The sequence below is a fragment of the Oscarella lobularis genome, chromosome 15, assembly GCF_947507565.1.
Source record: "Oscarella lobularis chromosome 15, ooOscLobu1.1, whole genome shotgun sequence".
NCBI lineage: Eukaryota > Metazoa > Porifera > Homoscleromorpha > Homosclerophorida > Oscarellidae > Oscarella > Oscarella lobularis.
The window spans coordinates 185,792-202,762 of NC_089189.1; the positions used below are offsets into that span (position 1 = coordinate 185,792).

The 16,971-nt window shown below is 41.7% G+C and overlaps 8 protein-coding genes across 13 annotated transcripts; all 8 read left to right on the plus strand.

Moving 5' to 3' along the window:
* Nucleotides 1-21: 21 nt before the first annotated feature.
* LOC136196147 (uncharacterized) lies at nt 22-2,889 on the plus strand. The gene is made up of 11 exons (XM_065985643.1): nt 22-133; nt 188-797; nt 849-1,003; nt 1,055-1,237; nt 1,290-1,437; nt 1,497-1,543; nt 1,591-1,659; nt 1,704-1,882; nt 1,930-2,248; nt 2,301-2,532; nt 2,590-2,889. Exons 2-11 carry the CDS (start codon nt 233-235, stop codon nt 2,832-2,834), a joined length of 2,142 nt encoding a protein of 713 aa, XP_065841715.1. The 5' UTR covers nt 22-133; nt 188-232; the 3' UTR covers nt 2,835-2,889.
* Nucleotides 2,890-2,950: 61 nt separating this feature from the next.
* Nucleotides 2,951-4,563, plus strand: LOC136196148 (transcription factor XE1.1-like). 3 transcript variants are annotated; one of them, XM_065985646.1, is made up of 6 exons: nt 2,956-3,098; nt 3,155-3,319; nt 3,360-3,463; nt 3,515-3,822; nt 3,879-4,024; nt 4,075-4,563. In XM_065985646.1, the coding sequence occupies exons 3-6, from the start codon at nt 3,431-3,433 to the stop codon at nt 4,206-4,208; spliced, it is 621 nt and encodes a 206-aa protein (XP_065841718.1). In that variant the 5' UTR covers nt 2,956-3,098; nt 3,155-3,319; nt 3,360-3,430; the 3' UTR covers nt 4,209-4,563. The 3 variants fall into 3 exon arrangements, with proteins under 3 accessions (XP_065841717.1, XP_065841718.1, XP_065841716.1); XM_065985645.1 differs by having other exon boundaries at nt 2,951-3,098; nt 3,155-3,463; nt 3,879-4,017; nt 4,075-4,150; XM_065985644.1 differs by having other exon boundaries at nt 3,155-3,463.
* Nucleotides 4,564-4,595: 32 nt separating this feature from the next.
* Nucleotides 4,596-7,654, plus strand: LOC136196151 (uncharacterized). Of its 3 annotated transcripts, none has more exons than XM_065985650.1 (12): nt 4,596-4,709; nt 4,764-5,373; nt 5,425-5,579; nt 5,630-5,812; nt 5,865-6,012; nt 6,060-6,118; nt 6,172-6,234; nt 6,285-6,466; nt 6,514-6,832; nt 6,883-7,114; nt 7,158-7,374; nt 7,417-7,654. In XM_065985650.1, the coding sequence occupies exons 2-11, from the start codon at nt 4,809-4,811 to the stop codon at nt 7,367-7,369; spliced, it is 2,118 nt and encodes a 705-aa protein (XP_065841722.1). In that variant the 5' UTR covers nt 4,596-4,709; nt 4,764-4,808; the 3' UTR covers nt 7,370-7,374; nt 7,417-7,654. The 3 variants fall into 3 exon arrangements, with proteins under 3 accessions (XP_065841722.1, XP_065841721.1, XP_065841720.1); XM_065985649.1 differs by having other exon boundaries at nt 7,425-7,654; XM_065985648.1 differs by having other exon boundaries at nt 7,158-7,654.
* A 120-nt stretch (nt 7,655-7,774) lies between these two features.
* Nucleotides 7,775-10,639, plus strand: LOC136196150 (uncharacterized). The gene is made up of 11 exons (XM_065985647.1): nt 7,775-7,884; nt 7,940-8,546; nt 8,598-8,749; nt 8,801-8,983; nt 9,036-9,183; nt 9,240-9,286; nt 9,340-9,402; nt 9,453-9,628; nt 9,680-9,998; nt 10,047-10,278; nt 10,325-10,639. The coding sequence occupies exons 2-11, from the start codon at nt 7,985-7,987 to the stop codon at nt 10,582-10,584; spliced, it is 2,142 nt and encodes a 713-aa protein (XP_065841719.1). The 5' UTR covers nt 7,775-7,884; nt 7,940-7,984; the 3' UTR covers nt 10,585-10,639.
* Nucleotides 10,640-10,670: 31 nt separating this feature from the next.
* LOC136196152 (transcription factor XE1.1-like) lies at nt 10,671-12,341 on the plus strand. Its single transcript, XM_065985651.1, has 6 exons — nt 10,671-10,853; nt 10,910-11,066; nt 11,116-11,234; nt 11,286-11,593; nt 11,651-11,796; nt 11,847-12,341. Exons 3-6 carry the CDS (start codon nt 11,202-11,204, stop codon nt 11,978-11,980), a joined length of 621 nt encoding a protein of 206 aa, XP_065841723.1. The 5' UTR covers nt 10,671-10,853; nt 10,910-11,066; nt 11,116-11,201; the 3' UTR covers nt 11,981-12,341.
* A 38-nt stretch (nt 12,342-12,379) lies between these two features.
* LOC136196375 (uncharacterized) lies at nt 12,380-15,254 on the plus strand. Of its 2 annotated transcripts, XM_065985914.1 has the most exons (11): nt 12,380-12,481; nt 12,536-13,142; nt 13,194-13,348; nt 13,404-13,586; nt 13,639-13,786; nt 13,846-13,892; nt 13,946-14,014; nt 14,059-14,240; nt 14,288-14,618; nt 14,669-14,900; nt 14,955-15,254. In XM_065985914.1, exons 2-11 carry the CDS (start codon nt 12,581-12,583, stop codon nt 15,197-15,199), a joined length of 2,154 nt encoding a protein of 717 aa, XP_065841986.1. In that variant the 5' UTR covers nt 12,380-12,481; nt 12,536-12,580; the 3' UTR covers nt 15,200-15,254. The 2 variants fall into 2 exon arrangements, with proteins under 2 accessions (XP_065841986.1, XP_065841985.1); XM_065985913.1 differs by lacking the exon at nt 12,380-12,481 and having other exon boundaries at nt 12,503-13,142.
* Nucleotides 15,255-15,301: 47 nt separating this feature from the next.
* Nucleotides 15,302-16,046, plus strand: LOC136196425 (uncharacterized). Its single transcript, XM_065985967.1, has 4 exons — nt 15,302-15,488; nt 15,545-15,701; nt 15,750-15,853; nt 15,905-16,046. Exons 1-3 carry the CDS (start codon nt 15,386-15,388, stop codon nt 15,805-15,807), a joined length of 318 nt encoding a protein of 105 aa, XP_065842039.1. The 5' UTR covers nt 15,302-15,385; the 3' UTR covers nt 15,808-15,853; nt 15,905-16,046.
* Nucleotides 15,821-16,945, plus strand: LOC136196228 (transcription factor XE1.1-like). Its single transcript, XM_065985754.1, has 5 exons — nt 15,821-15,853; nt 15,905-15,962; nt 16,014-16,212; nt 16,271-16,416; nt 16,465-16,945. Exons 1-5 carry the CDS (start codon nt 15,821-15,823, stop codon nt 16,596-16,598), a joined length of 570 nt encoding a protein of 189 aa, XP_065841826.1. The 3' UTR covers nt 16,599-16,945.
* Nucleotides 16,946-16,971: the final 26 nt, after the last annotated feature.

The following is a 16,971-nucleotide window of genomic DNA, read 5'->3' on the forward strand; positions in this document are numbered from 1 at the left end:
TTTGCATTTGACGCGTTTGCGCATGCGTAGATGTCAAAGGTCATTTTGATCGAATTTCTCGTCCTTTTTCTTCGTGTTTGACACGCCACGTCGATTTGTTGGTGTCGTTTTACCGACGGATATTCTTGAAAAGGTATTTTTGAGATATTTTTGAAGGGGCGTTCTCTCAATTGGGGCGTGTCTCTAGAATCGCTTTCGTACTGTCTTCTTCGACGGCGTTTTCAGTTGAAAGATGTCTTCCACGGGTCCCTCATCTCGACAGGGACACGTCGCTGTCATTATCGATCAAGAGATGCTTCTTTGGGGAGGAAGAGCGATGAGAGAATCGACGGGAGATCTGTTCTTTTGCTCTCAGGATGTGATCGAGTGTTTGAATCTTTCGACGAGTGAATGGAATGAACGACGAGCAATATCGAGCATCCCCCAATCCGACATTCCTCATCCATGTCTCTACGCACGAATTGGTGTCGTCCAAAATCGGGACATTTATCAATTTGGTGGTTGGTACTTCTCGTCTGATCAGGGCCGTCCTGTCTATTCGAACGATGTTCACAAATTGGATGGATTGACGTTGGAATGGCAACGAATCCATTCCAATGACCAATCAACGCCCAGCGGGAGATCGAGACATGGAATGTGCGTGTTAGGGAAGAAAGGAGACGAACATCTCGTCATGATGGGCGGATTCGGAACAAAGATTGTTTCACCAATACGAGATGGATCTCAATTCATTCCTAATTCAAATGATCCTGACTCTGGATGGAACAATGAAGTTTGGTTGTTTTGCATCCGAAAGAGTGAGTGACGTGTAAAATTATTTTGAATTGAATGTAGACATTTGTTTGAAGGGAATTGGATTCCAGCTCAATGCACAGGAAAAAAACCACATCCTCGATCCTCACATTCATTCACTACCATTGATATTAATCGAGCAATTCTCATTGGCGGTTCTGATGAAACAAAGTCTTTCAATGATATTTATGTTTTTCATTTGAACTCAATGGTAAGTTGTTTGTTTGTATTTGTTTGTTGATATTCTAATTTGTTTATGTAGGAGTGGATCCAAGTTCATTTGGATGGACCACATCATCTTCTTCCCTTATGGGGTCATTCAACTAATGTTGTTGATATTCCCGGATTAGGACCATGTGCTATCGTCTTATGGGGAGTGACCAATGGCAAGAGAATGGTCTCAATTGCTCATTTCATTGTCATTGATTCTCGACAATGTCATAAAGTACTGACTAATATTTAACATGATTACTCTAATTTGTTTATTATTTATACAGGTTACTTTGACTGATAAAGTTATACGAACTATATTTCAGTCGACGTGTTCTCTATTGAGAATAAATGATCTATTTCTAATACGATTTGGAGGAACAAATGATTTCAAAACATGGAAACCAGTGGCCCTGTTAGACATTTTAAAATTTGGTAATTTAATCAAATTTTGATTCATGCAATAAACTGGGTTTGATTACATTTGAAATCAGATGGCTTCAAAAGTATTTCCGTAACGTCATCATCACGTGTCCCAATGGTATGTGCATAATCTATATAATTATAGTTGTATCATTTTTTGTGTAGAGCTTGGAGTCATGTCCGCTTCCGCGTCAAATAGCCGATACCCGTGACGCAGAGCAAGAAAAGGAACAAGTAACTCGTGTCATAGACAATCATGATCTAATTTTTGTATCTAGGTATCCTTTTTGGATTCGTCTCTTCAAATTGATCGAAACGATCTTACGTACGACGAAGAGGATTTCCTTGGCCAAGGTGCTTACGGAGTGGTCTACAAAGCGACACTGAGAAAGGATGAGAAAGAGCAACCAGTCGCTGTCAAAGTTTTCAACATTTTCAAACAAACAAGAGAAAATAAGTGAGTTTTTATTCGTCTCACCTGTAATTTTAATTTTTCACTTGAAGAGAGTACGACGAATTCAAGAAGGAAGCATCCATTCTTCTCCAAATCAAACCTCATCGTTTCGTCATTGATCTAATTGGTCTCTGCATCAAGGACGAACGCTACGCCCTAGTAACGGCGTTTGTGAGCGGATACAACTTGCACGAGCTCCTCTCTTCGGACGATGAAACGATTCAAAGGATGGAGGTGAGAATATCGATTGCCAAGCAAATTGCAATCGGTATGGTCCATCTCCACTACAATCGTCCGCCTGTTATCCACTACGACTTAAAATCTGATAACGTTTTAGTTGAAAAGAAAGGGGATGATGTCGTGTGCAAGGCGAGTTTCCATAGACTATTAGCTAGCAGGTTTACATTTATGTTTTTTTTAGATTTGCGATTTTGGTTTGTCTAAAATGGCTGGTGTCAGCGATCTGACGAGCCATCGACCGTCTGGAACCACTCCCTCAGGCACCGTTGCGCACATTGCACCTGAGCGATATCGTGCTATTCCATACGAATCTGAAGATGAGCACGAAAAGATGGAAAAGGCAAGAAAAACCGACATTTACAGTTACGGAGTCTTATTGTGGGAAATTCGCGAGAAAATTCAGCCGTACAAAGGTAGGTAACATCAGAGGCATGAGAATAACTAGAACAGACTAGATTTGTTTTGTCTAGGCATGCCAGAGAAGGTAATTCATTACAAAGCTGAGAAAGGTGAGAAACTTCCAGAAGGACAGTCAGCATCAGAGACACCGGAATACTATAACATTCTTGTGGATAAGTGCACAGAATTCAGTCCAGATGCGAGACCAACGTTCCGAGAAGTGGTTTGGACATTGGAAGGCGATACCAGCATTCTAATGCCTCCTGAGGTTAGAGATTCAGAGCCTGCAAAGGACGGAGCTTGTTGTATTTCTTAACTCGATATTGATATTGTATTTTTGTCAGTGTGGCTAATTTTATGACGTAACGAGAGCGCACTGGGATTATCACGTGACTGTGATTACGACGGCGTACAGTACGATTTCTCGCCTCATTTTCTAGTCGTACGCTGTCTCCATCGCTTTGAACGACATCGAAAATGGCAGAAAAGTCGTTCTCGAAGTACATCAAAAGCTTGGAAGACAGCGATAAAGCGGAACTTCGCTATTACGATCTATTAGCGTTCGCACGCGATCGTCTCGGTAAGTCGAAAGCGTCTATATTAAACTATAAACCATTTCGACCTTCTTTTCTTTAGATCGTCTTCCCTAGCTCCCTTTTGTCTCCGAATCTTCCTCGAATCGTGCATGCGCAACTGCGACGACGTCGAAATCGAATGCGAACACGTCGAAGCTCTTCTCGATTCGAGCAAGAAAGCCGAAATCCGCTTCAAGCCAGCGCGAACGCTATTTCGAGACCTCACGTGATTCCATCTTTCGTCATCGCGACCCCATTTCTTTCAGAGCACACGGGACTGGATCAAGTTCTACAGAGTATTGGAGATTTTGGGTCTGGGTATAAGCCAAGACCACCCATGAATTCAATGCCTGTACCAGAACCAGCCATGGTAAAAATAATAATAAATATTCTATTTGATTAAGACTATATATTTATTTAGATCTCTGGTTATGACGTATCCAGTGCTGATTTTGGCCTGGCGCCAAGTCTACCTGTTAGCATGGAAACGCAAGGAAGAAACGAGGCGAAAGCAATGCCCATGCAAAAAGTGGGAAGTGGAGAAGGAATTCGAAAGGGATCGGACGTTCCCCCAATAAGAAATCACAGCGCAAGTGGAAGAAAACGTCTTGGAACAGGAGGAGGAGTAGACGGAACAGGAGGCAACAACGCAATCGGACCAGATGATCAACAACGCGTTAAACAGGCCAAAGAACAAGAGAGACGAAGTGCAAATAACGCCAGAGAAAGGTAATAAAAATGACAATCACGTGACCATAGAATCAATAATCAATACTATATTATAGGATTCGAGTAAAGGATATCAATGAAGCGTTTAAGGAATTGGGTCGCATGTGTGCCATGCATTTGGAAGCGGATAAAGCTCAGACGAAATTGAATATTCTACACCAAGCCGTAGCCGTAATAACAAATCTCGAAAATCAAGTCAGAGGTATAAATAATAATTAATACATTAATTAATATAAAATTGATTTCTTTCAGACCGTAATTTGAATCCGAAGGCGGCGTGTCTAAAACGACGAGAAGAAGAGAGTTCTATTGATATGAACAGGTCCATGTCTGACTATCCCAATGACCCGGATAATGAATACCCCAACGGCCCAACGGGTCTCTAGTAGCAGAAGAAGTAGTCCGCAGAAATTAGGAAATATTGTCTCCTGATCTTTGTTTTTGATTCTCTCTCTCTCCTTTCTCTCTCTCTCTTTGGACTGGTGCATGCACACTCACGCGCGCGTTAAAGGCGTTAGGAAGCCTTCTTATTTCATTTGACATGATCCGCTCTTATGCTTCAGTGCTGATTTTTTTTTCTAAAGTTTTTTCTCTTGTCTTTGTCTCTCTCTCTCTCTCTCGATTCTCTTCTTCTTTCCGTGGCATGCGATCTGTGTTTGAGAGCATGCTTCTATTATTCTTAGCATCTGATATTATTATTAGTTTGTACTATTCTGGATGTAAATAGAGTTCTCACGTGAATTGGGATTAATGATTTGCATGTGACGCGTTTGCGCATGCGCAAGTGGTAAAGGTCATTTTGATCGAATTTCTCGTCCTTTTTCTTCGTGTTTGACACGCCACCTCGATTTGTTGGTGTCGTTTGACCGACGGATATTCTTTATAAGGTATTTTTTAGATATTTTTGAAGGGGCGTTCTCTCAATTAGGGCGTGTCTCTAGAATCGCTTTCGTTCTGTCTTCTTCGACGGCGTTTTCAGTTGAAAGATGTCTTCCACGGGTCCCTCATCTCGATGGGGACACGTCGCTGTCATTATCGATCAAGAGATGCTTCTTTGGGGAGGAAGAGCGATGAGAGAATCGACGGGAGATGAGTTCTATTGCTCTCAGGATGTGATCGAGTGTTTGAATCTTTCGACGAGTGAATGGAATGAACGACGAGCAATAGCGAACATCCCCCAATCCGACATTCCTCATACATGTATCCACGCACGAATCGGTGTTGTCCAAAATCGGGACATTTATCAATTTGGTGGTGAATACTTGTCGTCTGATCAGGGCCGTCGTGTCTCTTTGAACGATCTTCACAAATTGGATGGATTGACGTTGGAATGGCAACGAATCCATTCCAATGACCAATCAATGCCCAGCGGGAGATCCCTACATGGAATGTGCGTTTTAGGGAAGAAAGGAGACGAACATCTCGTCATGATGGGCGGATGGGGAACACCGATTGTTTCACCAATACCAGACGAATCTCAATTCATTCCTGATTCAGATTATCCTGATGAGGGGTGGAACGATGAAGTTTGGTTGTTTTGCATCCGAAAGAGTGAGTGACGTGTAAAATGATTTTGAATTGAATGTAGACATTTGTTTGAAGGGAATTGGATTCCAGCTCAATGCACAGGAAAAAAACCACTTCCTCGAGCTGCACATTCCTTCACCACAGTTGATATTAATAGAGCAATTCTTATTGGCGGTGGTGATGAAACACAGTATTTCGATGATATTTATGTTTTTCATTTGAACTCAAAGGTAAGTTGTTTGTTTGTATTTGTTTGTTAATATTTAATTTGTTTATGTAGGAGTGGATCCAAGTTCATTTGGATGGACCACATCATCTTCTTCCTTTAGAATGTCACTCAACTAATGTTGTTGATATTCCCGGATTAGGACCATGTGCTATCGTCTTATGGGGATTGACCAATGACGATAGAATGGTCTCTATTGCTCATTTCATTGTCATTGATTCTCGACAATGTCATAAAGTACTGACTAATATTTAACATGATTACTCTAATTTGTTTATTATTTATACAGGTTACTTTGACTGATAAAGTTATACGAACTATATTTCAGTCGACGTGTTCTCTATTGAGAAAGAATGATCTATATCTAATCCGATTCGGAGGAACAAGTGATTTCAAAACATGGAAACCAGTGGCTCTTTTAGATATTTTAAAATTTGGTACTTTATTCAAATTTTGATTCATGCAAGAAACCGTGTTTGATTAGATTTGAAATCAGACGTTTTCAAAGGTATTTCCGGAACGTCATCATCACGTGTCCCAATGGTATGTGCCTAATCAATACATATATAATTATGGTAATATCATTTTTTGTGTAGAGCTTGGAGTCATGTCCGCTTCCGTGTCCAATAACCGATCCCCGTGACGCAGAGCAGGAACAAGTAACTGGTTTTTACTTATAGAACAATTGTTTCCTCTAATTTATGTCTAGGTATCCCTTGAGGATCCATCTCTTGAAATAGATCAAGAGGCACTCAAATACAACGAGGAGACCGACTTCCTTGGCTCAGGTGGATACGGAGAAGTCTACAAAGCGACGCTGAAAAGAAACGAGGCAGAGCAAACGGTCGCTGTCAAAGTATTCAAGAGTTTCAAACGAAGAAGAGCACAAAAGTGAGTCGAAATTTTCTCGCCTCCGATTTCTTAATTCGTCTTTGAAGAGAGTGCGACGATTTCAGGAAAGAAGCATCCATTCTTCTCCGAATCGCTCCTCATCGTTTCATCATTAATTTGATTGGACGTTGCACCAACGTCGGACACTACGCTCTTATAACGGCGTTTGTGAACGGAGGCGACTTGCACGATCTCCTCTCTTCCGACGATGCGGCGATTCAAAGGATGGAGGTGAGAATATCGATTGCAAAACAAATTGCAATCGGTATGGTTCATCTCCACTACAATCGTCCTCCTATCATCCACTACGATTTAAAACCGGTCAACATTCTCGTCGAAAAAAAGGGTGACGACTTCATTTGCAAGGTGAATTACTCTGAGAACTTTCAATTTATATGACGTGACCGTTCTCGTAGATTTGTGACTTTGGTCTGTCGAAAATTGCGGATAGCAGCGCTGTGACGAGCGATCAAGCGCCTGGATCGACTCCTAAGGGCACCGTTGCCTACATAGCCCCTGAGCGATATCGCGCCGAATTTCACGAAGGCGGAAGTCGACGTGTAAAGATAGAAGAAGCCAGAAAAGCCGACGTATACAGTTACGGAGTCTTATTGTGGGAAATTCGCGAAAGAAGTCAACCCTACAAAGGTTAGCAAATATTTAATAAAAAGTCTTGTCTAATTTTATGTAGGTCTGCCAAAATATGCTATTCATCTGAAAGCCGAGCAGGGTGCCAGACTTCCCGAGGGCCAAGCAGCGTCCCAAGCTCCGCCACACTACACTAGTCTTTTGTATAAGTGCACCGATTTGAGTCCGGACGCGAGGCCAACGTTTCGAGAAGCGGTTTGGATACTAGAAGGCGACACGAGTGTTTTAGAACTTGCAAAGGATGGCGTCCACTAAATCAAGTGAAACGGAAATAATAATTAATAATGATTAACGTGTTATAGATGTCTAGCACACGTCTAAAGAGGCTCTATGAGATGAAATATCTTCGCAGCAGATTATCGATTGGTGCTTTTTTTTAGTTTTAGACTTATTTTGTATATTTCGGTGTTTTGATATGATATTAGCATTTTCTATTGGGGCTGGACTTCAATGGCTTGTCGTTCTCTCTGTTCACGTGAACTTTGAATTTTAGAAAAGTGAGTTGATTGCGCATGCGCACTTTAAGATTTTTTATTTATTCTTTTTAGTCGCTTGTCTGTGTCCATCGCATCTATTTATGGCCGCAATTCGTTTTGCATACGCTCATGGTTCGTTCACGTGAAAGTGGGAGTGAAAATGTGTTCATGCGCACTCTCAAAGAGATTCGATCAGATTTCCTCGTTTTCCTGTCGTTTTTTGCCGTTTGTGACGCGCGACATCGATTCACTTGTGTCGTTTGATCGAATGATCGTCTCGTTGATCTTGATAAGGTATTTTTGAGATATTTTTGAAGGGGCGTTCTCTCGATTGGGGGCGTGTCTCTAGAATCCCTTTCGTTCTGTCTTCTTCGACGGCGTTTTCAGTTGAAAGATGTCTTCCACGGGTCCCTCATCTCGACAGGGACACGTCGCTGTCATTATCGATGAAGAGATGCTTCTTTGGGGAGGAAGAGCGATGAGAGAATCGACGGGAAAGAAGTTCTTATGCTCTCAGGATGTGATCGAGTGTTTGAATCTTTCGACGAGTGAATGGAATCAACGACGAGCAATATCGAACATCCCCCAATCCGACATTCCTCATCCATGTGTTGGCGCACAAATCGGTGTCGTCCAAAATCGGGACATTTATCAATTTGGTGGTTTCTACTTCTCGTCTGATGGCCGTCCTGTCTATTTGAAAGATGTTCACAAATTGGATGGATTGACGTTGGAATGGGAACGAATCCATTCCAATGACCAATCAACGCCCAGCGGGAGAGAGAGCCATGGAATGTGCGTGTTAGGGAAGAAAGGAGATGAACATCTCGTCATGATGGGCGGAAGAGGAACAACGATTGTTTCACCAATACCAGACGGATCTCAATTCATTCCTTCTTCAAAATATCCTAATGAGGGATGGAACAATGAAGTTTGGTTGTTTTGCATCCGAAAGAGTGAGTGACGTGTAAAATTATTTTGAATTGAATGTAGACATTTGTTTGAAGGGAATTGGATTCCAGCTCAATGCACAGGAAAAAAACCACATCCTCGAGCCGCACATTCCTTCACTACTGTTGATATCAATCGAGCAATTCTTATTGGCGGTGGTAATACAAAGTATTTCGATGATATTTATGTTTTTCATTTGAACTCAATGGTAAGTTGTTTGTTTGTATTTGTTTGTTGATATTCTAATTTGTTTATGTAGGAGTGGATCCAAGTTCATTTGGATGGACCACATCATCTTCTTCCCTTAGCTGGTCATTCAACTAATGTTGTTGATATTCCCGGATTAGGACCATGTGCTATCGTCTTATGGGGAGTCACCAATGGCGATAGAATGGTCTCTATTGCTCATTTTATTGTCATTGATTCTCGACAATGTCATAAAGTACTGACTAATATTTAACATGATTACTCTAATTTGTTTATTATCTATACAGGTTACTTTGACTGATAAAGTTATACGAACTGTATATCAGTCGACGTGTTCTCTATTGAGAAAAAATGATCTATTTCTAATACGTTTTGGGGAAACAAATGATTTCAAAACATTGAAACCAGTGGCTCTTTTAGACATTTTAAAATTTGGTAATTTATATCAAATTTTGATTCATGCAAGAAAGGCTAATTAGTTTTTAAATCAGATGGCTTCAAAGGTATTTCCGGAACGTCATCACCACGTGTCCCAATGGTATGTGCATAATCAATACATAAGTAATTATGGTAATATCATTTTTTGTGTAGAGCTTGGAGTCATGTCAGCTTCCGTGTCAAATAGCCGATCCCCGTAACGCAGAGCAGGAACAAGTATTCAGCTTTAAACGGAAGTGCGCAACTCTTTCTAATATCAACTCTAGGCACTTGTAGGGGATCTTGTAATTGAGCGAGACCAACTGAAATACGACGAAGCGGACGATTTCATTGGCTCGGGCGGATACGGGGAGGTGTACAAGACGACACTGAAAAAGAACGAGAAAGAGCAAACGGTCGCTGTCAAAGTATTCAAGGCTTTTAGACAAAGAAGAGAAAAAAAGTGCGTTGACATCTTTCTTCCTCATAATTCCTAACATTTTTATTAATTAAGAGAGTGCGAAGATTTTGAGAAGGAATCATCCATTCTTCTCCGAATCAAACCTCATCGTTTCATCATCGAATTGATTGGACGTTGCACCAACGTCAGACACTACGCTCTGATAACGGCCTTTGTAAGCGGAGGCAACTTGCACGAGCTCCTCTCTTCTGGCAATGAAGCTATTCAAAGGATGGATGTAAGAATAGCGATTGCCAAGCAAATTGCAATCGGTATGGTCCATCTCCACTACAATAATCCTTCTATCATTCACTACGACTTAAAATCTGATAACATATTAGTCGAAACGAAAGGTGATGACTTCATTTGCAAGGTGAGTGACCAGGGAGGCTATGGCTTGCCAAGTTTAGATGTTTTTTAGATTTGCGATTTCGGCTTCTCGAAAATGTCTATTTTCAGCGCAGTGACGAGCTATCAGTCGGCTGGCTCGTTGCCTTCAGGCACTGCTACGTACATCGCTCCTGAGCGATATCGAGTTGATTCTCACGAAGGCGGAGCTAGGCGTGTGACATTAGAAGAAGCACGAAAAGTCGACGTCTACAGCTACGGAGTTTTATTGTGGGAAATTCGTGAGAAAACGCGACCGTACAAAGGTTAGAAAAACGAATCAGTAGAACAGACTAAGATTGTTTTGTTTAGGCATGCCAGAGAGGGTAATTCATCACAAAGCTGAGGAGGGTCAAAAATTGCCAGAAGGAAAAGCAGCATCAGAAGCACCGTCATATTATAATATTCTTTTGGAAAAGTGCCAGGATTGCAATCCACGTGTGAGACCGACGTTCCGAGAAGCTGTTTGGACATTGCAAGGTGATACCAGCATTCTAATGCCTCCTGAGGTAAAGCCTGCTGAGGTTAGAGCTCCAGAGCCTCTAAAGAGATATATTTGTTGCATTTCTTAACACGATATTGATATCGTATTTTTGTCAGTGTGGCTAATTTTATGACGTCACGAGAGCGCACTGGGATTATCACGTGACTGTGACGTAGGTGATTACGACGGGCGCACGATTTCTCGCTTCGTTTTCTAGTCGTACGCTGTCTTCATCGCTTTGAACGGCATCGAAAATGGCAGAAAAGTCGTTCTCGAAGTACATCAAACGCTTGGAAGGCAGCGATAAAGCGGAACTTCGCTATTACGATCTATTAGCGTTCGCAGGCGATCGTCTCGGTAAGTCGAAAGCTTCTACATTAAACTAGAGACCATTGTGACCTTCTTTTCTTTAGATCGTCTACCCTTTTGTCTCCGAATCTTCCTCGAATCGTGCATGCGCAACTGCGACGACGTCGAAATCGGATGCGAACACGTCGAAGCGCTTCTCGATTCGAGCAAGAAAGCCGAAATCCGCTTCAAGCCAGCGCGAACGCTATTTCGAGACCTCACGTGAGTCCATCTTTCGTGAGTCGCGTGATCGCGACCCCATTTCTTTCAGAGCGATCCCTTCGCGAGCACACGGGACTGGATCAAGTTCTACAGAGTATTGGAGATTTTGGGTCTGGGTATAAGCCAAGACCACCCATGAATTCAATGCCTGTACCAGAACCAGCCATGGTAAAAATAATAATAAATATTCTATTTGATTAAGACTATATATTTATTTAGATTTCTGGCTATAAAGTATCCAGTGCTGATTTTGGCCTGGCGCCAAGTCCACCTGTTAGCATGGAAACGCAAGGGAGAAACGAGGCGAAAGCGATGCCCATGCAAAAAGTGGGAAGTGGAGAAGGAATTCGAAAGGGATCGGACGTTCCCCCAATAAGAAATCACAGCGCAAGCGGAAGAAAACGTCTTGGAACTGGAGGAGGAGTAGACGGAACAGGAGGCAACAACGCAATCGGACCAGACGATCAAGAACGCGTTAAACTGGCCAAAGAACAAGAGAGACGAAGTGCAAATAACGCCAGAGAAAGGTAATAAAAAATAACAATCACTTGACTATAGAATCAATAATCAATACTTTATTATAGGATTAGAGTAAAGGATATCAATGAAGCGTTTAAGGAATTGGGTCGCATGTGTGCCATGCATTTGGAAGCGGATAAAGCTCAGACGAAATTGAATATTCTACACCAAGCCGTAGCCGTAATAACAAATCTCAAAAATCAAGTCAGAGGTATAAATAATAATTAATACATTAATTAATATAAAATTGATTTTTTTCAGACCGTAATTTGAATCCGAAGGCGGCGTGTCTAAAACGACGAGAAGAAGAGCGTTCTATTGATATGAACAGGTCCATGTGTGACTATCCCAATGACCCGGATAATGAATACCCCAACGGCCCAACGGGTCTCTAGTAGCAGAAGAAGTAGTCGCAGAAATTAGGAAATATTGTCTCCTGATCTTTGTTTTTGTATTCTCTCTCTCCTTTCTCTCTCTCTTTGACTGGTGCATGCACACTCACGCGCGCGTTAAAGGCGTTAGGAAGCCTTCTTATTTCATTTGACATGATCCGCTCTTATGCTTCAGTGCTGATTTTTTTTCTAAAGTTTTTTCTCTTGTCTTTGTCTCTCTCTCTCTCTCTCTCTCTCGATTCTCTTCTTCTTTCCGTGGCATGCGATCTGTGTTTGAGAGCATGCTTCTATTATTCTTAGCATCTGATATTATTATTAGTTTGTACTATTCTGGATGTAAATAGAGTTCTCACGTGAATTCGGATTAATGATTTGCATTTGACGCGTTTGCGCATGCGCAGATGTCAAAGGTCATTTTGATCGAATTTCTCGTCCTTTTTCTTCGTGTTTGACACGCCACGTCGATTTGTTGGTGTCGTTTTACCGACGGATATTCTTGATAAGGTATTTTAGAGATGTTTTTGAAGGGGCGTTCTCTCGATTGGGGCGTGTCTCTAGAATCGCTTTCGTTCTGTCTTCTTCGACGGCGTTTTCAGTTGAAAGATGTCTTCCACGGGTCCCTCATCTCGACGGGGACACGTCGCTGTCATTATCGATCAAGAGATGCTTCTTTGGGGAGGAATAGCGATGAGAGATTCGACGGGAGATCTGTTCTATTGCTCTCAAGATGTGATCGAGTGTTTGAATCTTTCGACGAGTGAATGGAATGAACGACGAGCAATATCGAACATCCCCCAATCCGACATTCCTCATCTATGTCTCAACGTACGAATCGGTGTCGTCCAAAATCGGGACATTTATCAATTTGGTGGTGCCTACTTGTCGTCTGATCGCCGTCGTGTCTATTTGAACGATGTTCACAAATTGGATGGATTGACGTTGGAATGGCAACGAATCCATTCCAATGACCAATCAACGCCCAGCGGGAGAACGGAACATGGAATGTGCGTGTTAGGGAAGAAAGGAGACGAACATCTCGTCATCATGGGCGGATACGGAACAAAGATTGTTTCACCAATACCAGACGGATCTCAATTCATTCCTGATTCAAAATATCCTGACGTGGGGTGGAACAATGAAGTTTGGTTGTTTTGCATCCGAAAGAGTGAGTGACGTGTAAAATTATTTTGAATTGAATGTAGACATTTGTTTGAAGGGAATTGGATTCCAGCTCAATGCACAGGAAAAAAACCACATCCTCGATCCTCACATTCCTTCACTCCTGTAGATATTAATCGAGCGATTCTCATTGGCGGTTATGATGGTACAAAGTATTTTGATGATTTTTATGTTTTTTATTTGAAGTCAATGGTAAGTTGTTTGTTTGTTTGTATTTGTTTGTTGATATTCTAATTTGTTTATGTAGGAGTGGATCCAAGTTCATTTGGATGGACCACATCATCTTCTTCCCTTAGCTGGTCATTCAACTAGTGTTGTTGATATTCCCGGATTAGGACAATGTGCTATTGTCTTATGGGGAGTGACCAATGGCAATAGAATGGTCTCTATTGCTTATTTCATTGTCATTGATTCTCGACAATGTCATAAAGTACTGACGAATATTTAACATTATTACTCTAATTTGATTACTATTAATACAGATTACGTTGACGGATGTGGTCATACGAACTGTATGTCAGTCTACGTGTTCTCTATTGAGAAAAGATGATCTATTTCTAATCCGATTCGGAGGAACAAATGATTTCACAACATACAAACCAGTGGCTCTTTTAGACATTTTAAAATTAGGTAATTTAATCAAATTTTGATTCATGCTAGAAACTGTGTTTAATTACATTTTAAATCAGATGGCTTCAAAGGTATTTCCGGAACGTCATCATCACGTGTCCCAATGGTATGTGCATAATCAATACATACGTAATTATGGTAACATCATTTTTTGTGTAGAGCTTTGAGTCATGTCAGCTTCCGTGTCAAATAACCGATCCTCATGACGCAGAGCAAGAAAAGGAACAAGTAACTCGTTTCATAGACAATCATAGTCTAATTTTTGTCTCTAGGTGTCCCTTTTGGATTCCTATCTCCAAATTGATCGAGAAGATCTTACGTACGACGAAGCAGAAGATTTCCTTGGCCAAGGTGGTTACGGGGTGGTCTACAAAGCGACACTGAGAAAGGATGAGAAAGAGCAAACGGTCGCTCTCAAAGTTTTTGACATTTTGAAGCGAACAAGAGAAAATAGGTGCGTTTTTGTTTGTCTCACGGGTAATTTTGACTTTTCACTTGAAGAGAGCACGATGAGTTCAAGAAGGAAGCATCCATCCTTCTCCAAATCAAACCTCATCGTTTCGTCATTGATTTAATTGGTCTGTGCACCTACGCCGAACGCCACGCCGAACGCTACGCTCTAGTAACGGCGTTTGTAAGCGGATACAACTTGCGCGAGCTCCTCTCTTCTGGCAAAGAAGCGATTCAAAGAATGGAGGTGAGAATATCGATTGCCAAGCAAATTGCAATCGGTATGGTCCACCTCCATTACAATCGTCCTCCTGTTATCCACTACGACCTAAAGTCCGAAAATATCTTAGTCGAAAATAATGGTGGTGAGTTGATTTGCAAGGTTAGTTGTTGTGTAAAACCGTGTAAGTTGGAAGTCAGAGTTTTCTGTAGATTTGCGATTTTGGTTTGTCTAAAATGGCTGGTGTCAGCGATCTGACGAGCCATCGACCGTCTGGAACCACTCCCTCAGGCACCGTTGCGCACATTGCACCTGAGCGATATCGTGCTATTCCATATGAATCTAAAGATGAGCATGAAAAGATAGAAAAGGCAAGAAAAATCGACATTTACAGTTACGGAGTCTTATTGTGGGAAATTCGCGAGAAAATTCAACCGTACGAAGGTAGGCAAGGCAAACGTTTAGAATGACTAGAAAGACTAGAATTGTTTTGTCTAGGCATGCCAGAGAGAGTAATTCATTATAAAGCTGAGCAAGGTCAGAAACTACCAGAAGGACGAGCAGCATCAGAGGCACCGAAATACTATAACATTCTTGTGGATAAATGCACAGAATTCAATCCAGAGGCGAGACCAACGTTCCGAGAAGTGGTTTGGACATTGCAAGGCGATACCAGCATTCTAATGCCTCCTGAGGTTAGAGATTCAGAGCCTGCAAAGGACGGAGCTTGTTGTATTTCTTAACTCGATATTGATATTGTATTTTTGTCAGTGTGGCTAATTTTATGACGTAACGAGAGCGCACTGGGACTATCACGTGACTGTGACGTGCGCTTACGACACAGATTTACGACTGCGTACGATTTCTCGCCTCATTTCTAGTCGTACGCTGTCTCCGTCGCTTTGAACATGCTTTGAACGACATCGAAAATGGCAGAAAAGTCGTTCTCGAAGTACATCAAACGCTTGGAAGGCAGCGATAAAGCGGAACTTCGCTATTACGATCTATTAGCGTTCGCACGCGATCGTCTCGGTAAATCGAAAGCTTCTACACTAAACTAGAAACCATTTCGACCTTCTTTTCTTTAGATCGTCTTCCCTTTTGTCTCCGAATCTTCCTCGAATCGTGCATGCGCAACTGCGACGACGTCGAAATCGGATGCGAACACGTCGAAGCGCTTCTCGATTCGAGCAAGAAAGCCGAAATCCGCTTCAAGCCAGCGCGAACGCTATTTCGAGACCTCACGTGATTCCTGGAATCCATCTTTCGTCATCGCGACCCCATTTCTTTCAGAGCACACGGGACTGGATCAAGTTCTACAGAGTATTGGAGATTTTGGGTCTGGGTATAAGCCAAGACCAGCTATGAATTCAATGCCTGTACCAGAACCAGCCATGGTAAAAATAATAATAAATATTCTATTTGATTAAGACTATATATTTATTTAGATTTCTGGTTATGAAGTATCCAGTGCTGATTTTGGCCTGGCGCCAAGTCTACCTGTCGGCATGGAAACGCAGGGGAGAAACGAGGCGAAAGAGATGCCCATGTAAAAAGTGGGAAGCGGAGAAGGAATTCGAAAGGGATCGGACGTCCCACCCATAAGAAATCACAGCACAAGCGGAAGAAAACGTCTTGGAACAGGAGGAGCAGTAGACGGAACAGGAGGCAACAACGCAATTGGACCAGACGATCAACAACGCGTTAAACAGGCCAAAGAACAAGAGAGACGAAGTGCAAATAACGCCAGAGAAAGGTAATTAAAAAATAACAATCACGTGACCATAGAATCAATAATCAATACTATATTATAGGATTCGAGTAAAGGATATCAATGAAGCGTTTAAGGAATTGGGTCGCATGTGTGCCATGCATTTGGAAGCGGATAAAGCTCAGACGAAATTGAATATTCTACACCAAGCCGTAGCCGTAATAACAAATCTGGAAAATCAAGTCAGAGGTATAAATAATAATTAATACATTAATTAATTTAAAATGATTTTTTCAGACCGTAATTTGAATCCGAAGGCGGCGTGTCTAAAACGACAAGAAGAAGAGCGTTCTATTGATATGAACAGGTCCATGTCTGACTATCCCAATGACCCGGATAATGAATACCCCAACGGCCCAACGGGTCTCTAGTAGCAGAAGAAGTAGTCGCAGAAATTAGGAAATATTGTCTCCTGATCTTTGTTTTTGTATTCTCTCTCTCCTTTCTCTCTCTCTTTGACTGGTGCATGCACACTCACGCGCGCGTTAAAGGCGTTAGGAAGCCTTCTTATTTCATTTGACATGATCCGCTCTTATGCTTCAGTGCTGATTTTTTTTCTAAAGTTTTTTCTCTTGTCTTTGTCTCTCTCTCTCTCTCGATTCTCTTCTTCTTTCCGTGGCATGCGATCTATGTTTGAGAGCATGCTTCTATTATTCTTAGCATCTGATATTATTATTAGTTTGTACTATTCTGGATGTAAATAGAGTTCTCACGTGAATTGGGATTAATGATTTGCATTTGACG